Source organism: Penaeus monodon, chromosome 22, assembly GCF_015228065.2.
Source record: "Penaeus monodon isolate SGIC_2016 chromosome 22, NSTDA_Pmon_1, whole genome shotgun sequence".
Taxonomy (NCBI): domain Eukaryota; kingdom Metazoa; phylum Arthropoda; class Malacostraca; order Decapoda; family Penaeidae; genus Penaeus; species Penaeus monodon.
Genome location: NC_051407.1, coordinates 21248460 through 21250778, shown reverse-complemented (window position 1 = coordinate 21250778; position 2319 = coordinate 21248460). Strand labels below are relative to the sequence as shown.

At 37.9% G+C, this 2319-nt stretch overlaps 1 protein-coding gene across 2 annotated transcripts in view; it reads left to right on the top strand.

Moving 5' to 3' along the window:
* LOC119586985 (RNA binding protein fox-1 homolog 2-like) overlaps positions 1 to 2313 on the top strand; it is a 4501-nt gene extending 2188 nt beyond the window's left edge. The window contains exons 2-3 of one of the 2 annotated variants that reach the window (XM_037935728.1): positions 909 to 984; positions 1187 to 2313. In XM_037935728.1, coding sequence (XP_037791656.1) covers positions 909 to 984; positions 1187 to 1228 — 118 coding nt within the window. In that variant the 3' untranslated portion in view covers positions 1229 to 2313. Of the gene's footprint in view, positions 1 to 893; positions 985 to 1186 lie in introns of both variants that reach the window. The other variant, XM_037935727.1, reaches the window with a different exon arrangement.
* The last annotated feature ends 6 nt before the right edge of the window (positions 2314 to 2319 follow it).

Here is a 2319-nt window from a genome sequence, read left to right as displayed (position 1 = left end):
CTTTGCCATCTCACTAGCCCCTGTGGAATGGAGTTGTACTATAGATTTAGCTGTTTAATAATTTATGTTCACCATCTTTTCTGCATACTGTTGAGTTACACTGTAGGATCTAAAATGTTTTTGTGCATGTTTTCTTACTACAATGTTATATAACTTGTCTCATGTTTTGGTTTAGTAGCTTTTGGTATTTATTGCATGCTGCATGATGATAGCACATTTAACAGTCATACCAAAAACTCAGGTCATTCAGAAAATCATCGACAACTTTCCCTTTGGTGTATATTAATGGGGTTAGAATCATATACTCATTACCTACCGCAAGTAGGACTGAAAAGAAAGTGTATTTGAGGAAAACAAAGGAATTTAATCTTTTGTTTCTTGTATATGACTGGTGGATTTCATTCTATGAATATTCTCAGCTGGTTTAAAGAGGAAAATGGTTTAGTTTACGACCAGTAAGTATTTATGTGCTACAACTGAACCAAATTTCAGTATTTACAGTAATTTTAAGGATATTACAAGCCTAGAATTGACACAGCCATGATGAATTATCCTTAGAGAGTGTATTGATGGTTCTGAATAAGAGCTTCAGCATTACTGTAGTCAAAAGGAAACCAGGTGGAGTGATAAATACATTTTAGATTTGTTTAATCTGTTTTTATATGTAGCAAAAAGTAATCTTGGAAGCTAAATACATTAAGCTGGTGATGGAAGACTAAAAGCATTTAAAAGGTGTGTCTAATATCTCATTGAGCATGGTTTTGGGGAGAGCCATTTTGCCTGAGTTTTTGAATGTGCCTGCAATTCTCTGTAGTTGGGTAGTTAGATTTGTAATATGTACTCCAGGACCCGCTTACTAATGGAAACTTTTCCCTCTTTTTTCCCGTTCAAAGATCGATCTATTACAGTGCCTATGCTGACAGGCCCTACCCGGACCCATACATCGCGGCTGCATCCGGAATTGGACCAGTGGCAGGCTACGGAGTAAGTATAGCCAATTTTGTATTTTAGAATTGCTTTGAGACTTGAATCTCTTTATCAGTAAAAGAAGGACTGAAATAATAATCAAGTAACACAATATAGTATCAGTCTATAGATTTCTTAGATTGACTAAAATTATTTCAGATATTTTATTAATCTCTGCCTATCACTTCACTTATGCTAATGATCTTTTTATTTGTTTCAGGCGGTCTACAGAGGCAGCTACAATCGATTTGCACCATACTGAGGACTTCACATGTGCATTCATCAAATAACATGACAATGCTGTTATCAATTGCTCATTAGAGACTATGTTGGTCTGTGTGACTGTATAATTATATATAAAAAAGGACTCTGCTCCCAGCCCTTGACCATCTCTTGTAGGAAAGTCCCTTAGAGTGTTATCACATTGCTTGGCTGGCAGAGTCTGGCTGTCAGTGCGACACACGAGGACCAAGTATCCCCTGTGGCAGCTCATTACTGCTTGCTACTTGGGCTCATCCAAAATGACAGCTTATGGTAAATGAGGCACAGTTACCTGGATGCCCCCATGCCATGGATCCATCAGCAGTTGCTTCCAAAGCCTAAGGACTGGTGGCAGAATGTTGGTGGTTGTGCGAGTGTGTTGTGTGCCAGACCGGAACTGTTGTTGTTTGAAAGGTGACTGTAGTTGAGTGGCATCCAGTTTGCACAACAACAGATGGCTGGGGCTGGAAGGTGGTGTGTTGCCAACCACACCAACCTGACCAACACATGGACTCTGTGCTGTTGTTACCATTTTCCCTCTACCATTTTGTATGAAGGGTCTTGTAGTGAATTTCTGAACAATTTGGAAACCTCAGTTCCAACCCATGTAGGCCATTTCTGAGTCAGTGGAGTACCATAATTTGTTATGTTGAGAGTAGGCATGGCCCATTTCATACAGCAATTATGAAATGATATAGTGCATTTTTAATGTATTCAACGAAACATTTGACAAGTGTGACTCATATAACCTATACTTGTACAGTGTATGTTTACACTCTTAAGATATACTTGATAACCAGTTATGAATCTCGACTTCTGATAGCCCTATTGATATTAGCTATAGAATCTCATTTCCTTTATTACTTCCACTAAGAGTTTTTAATTTTTCATGTCTCAGAGTGCACTGTTTGCACTTGCTATTTCTGAACGTAAAGTTATTTTATACAAGGTGCAATGTCAGAACATCATTCATCCTAAAGGCATTGTATTAAGAATGTTTTTGGTGTTATATAGATTTTTGTATGATGCAGAACCCCACATATAAGGTCACATGTAGGTCCTAAGTCACAAAGGGTATGATTCTGTCAAGAC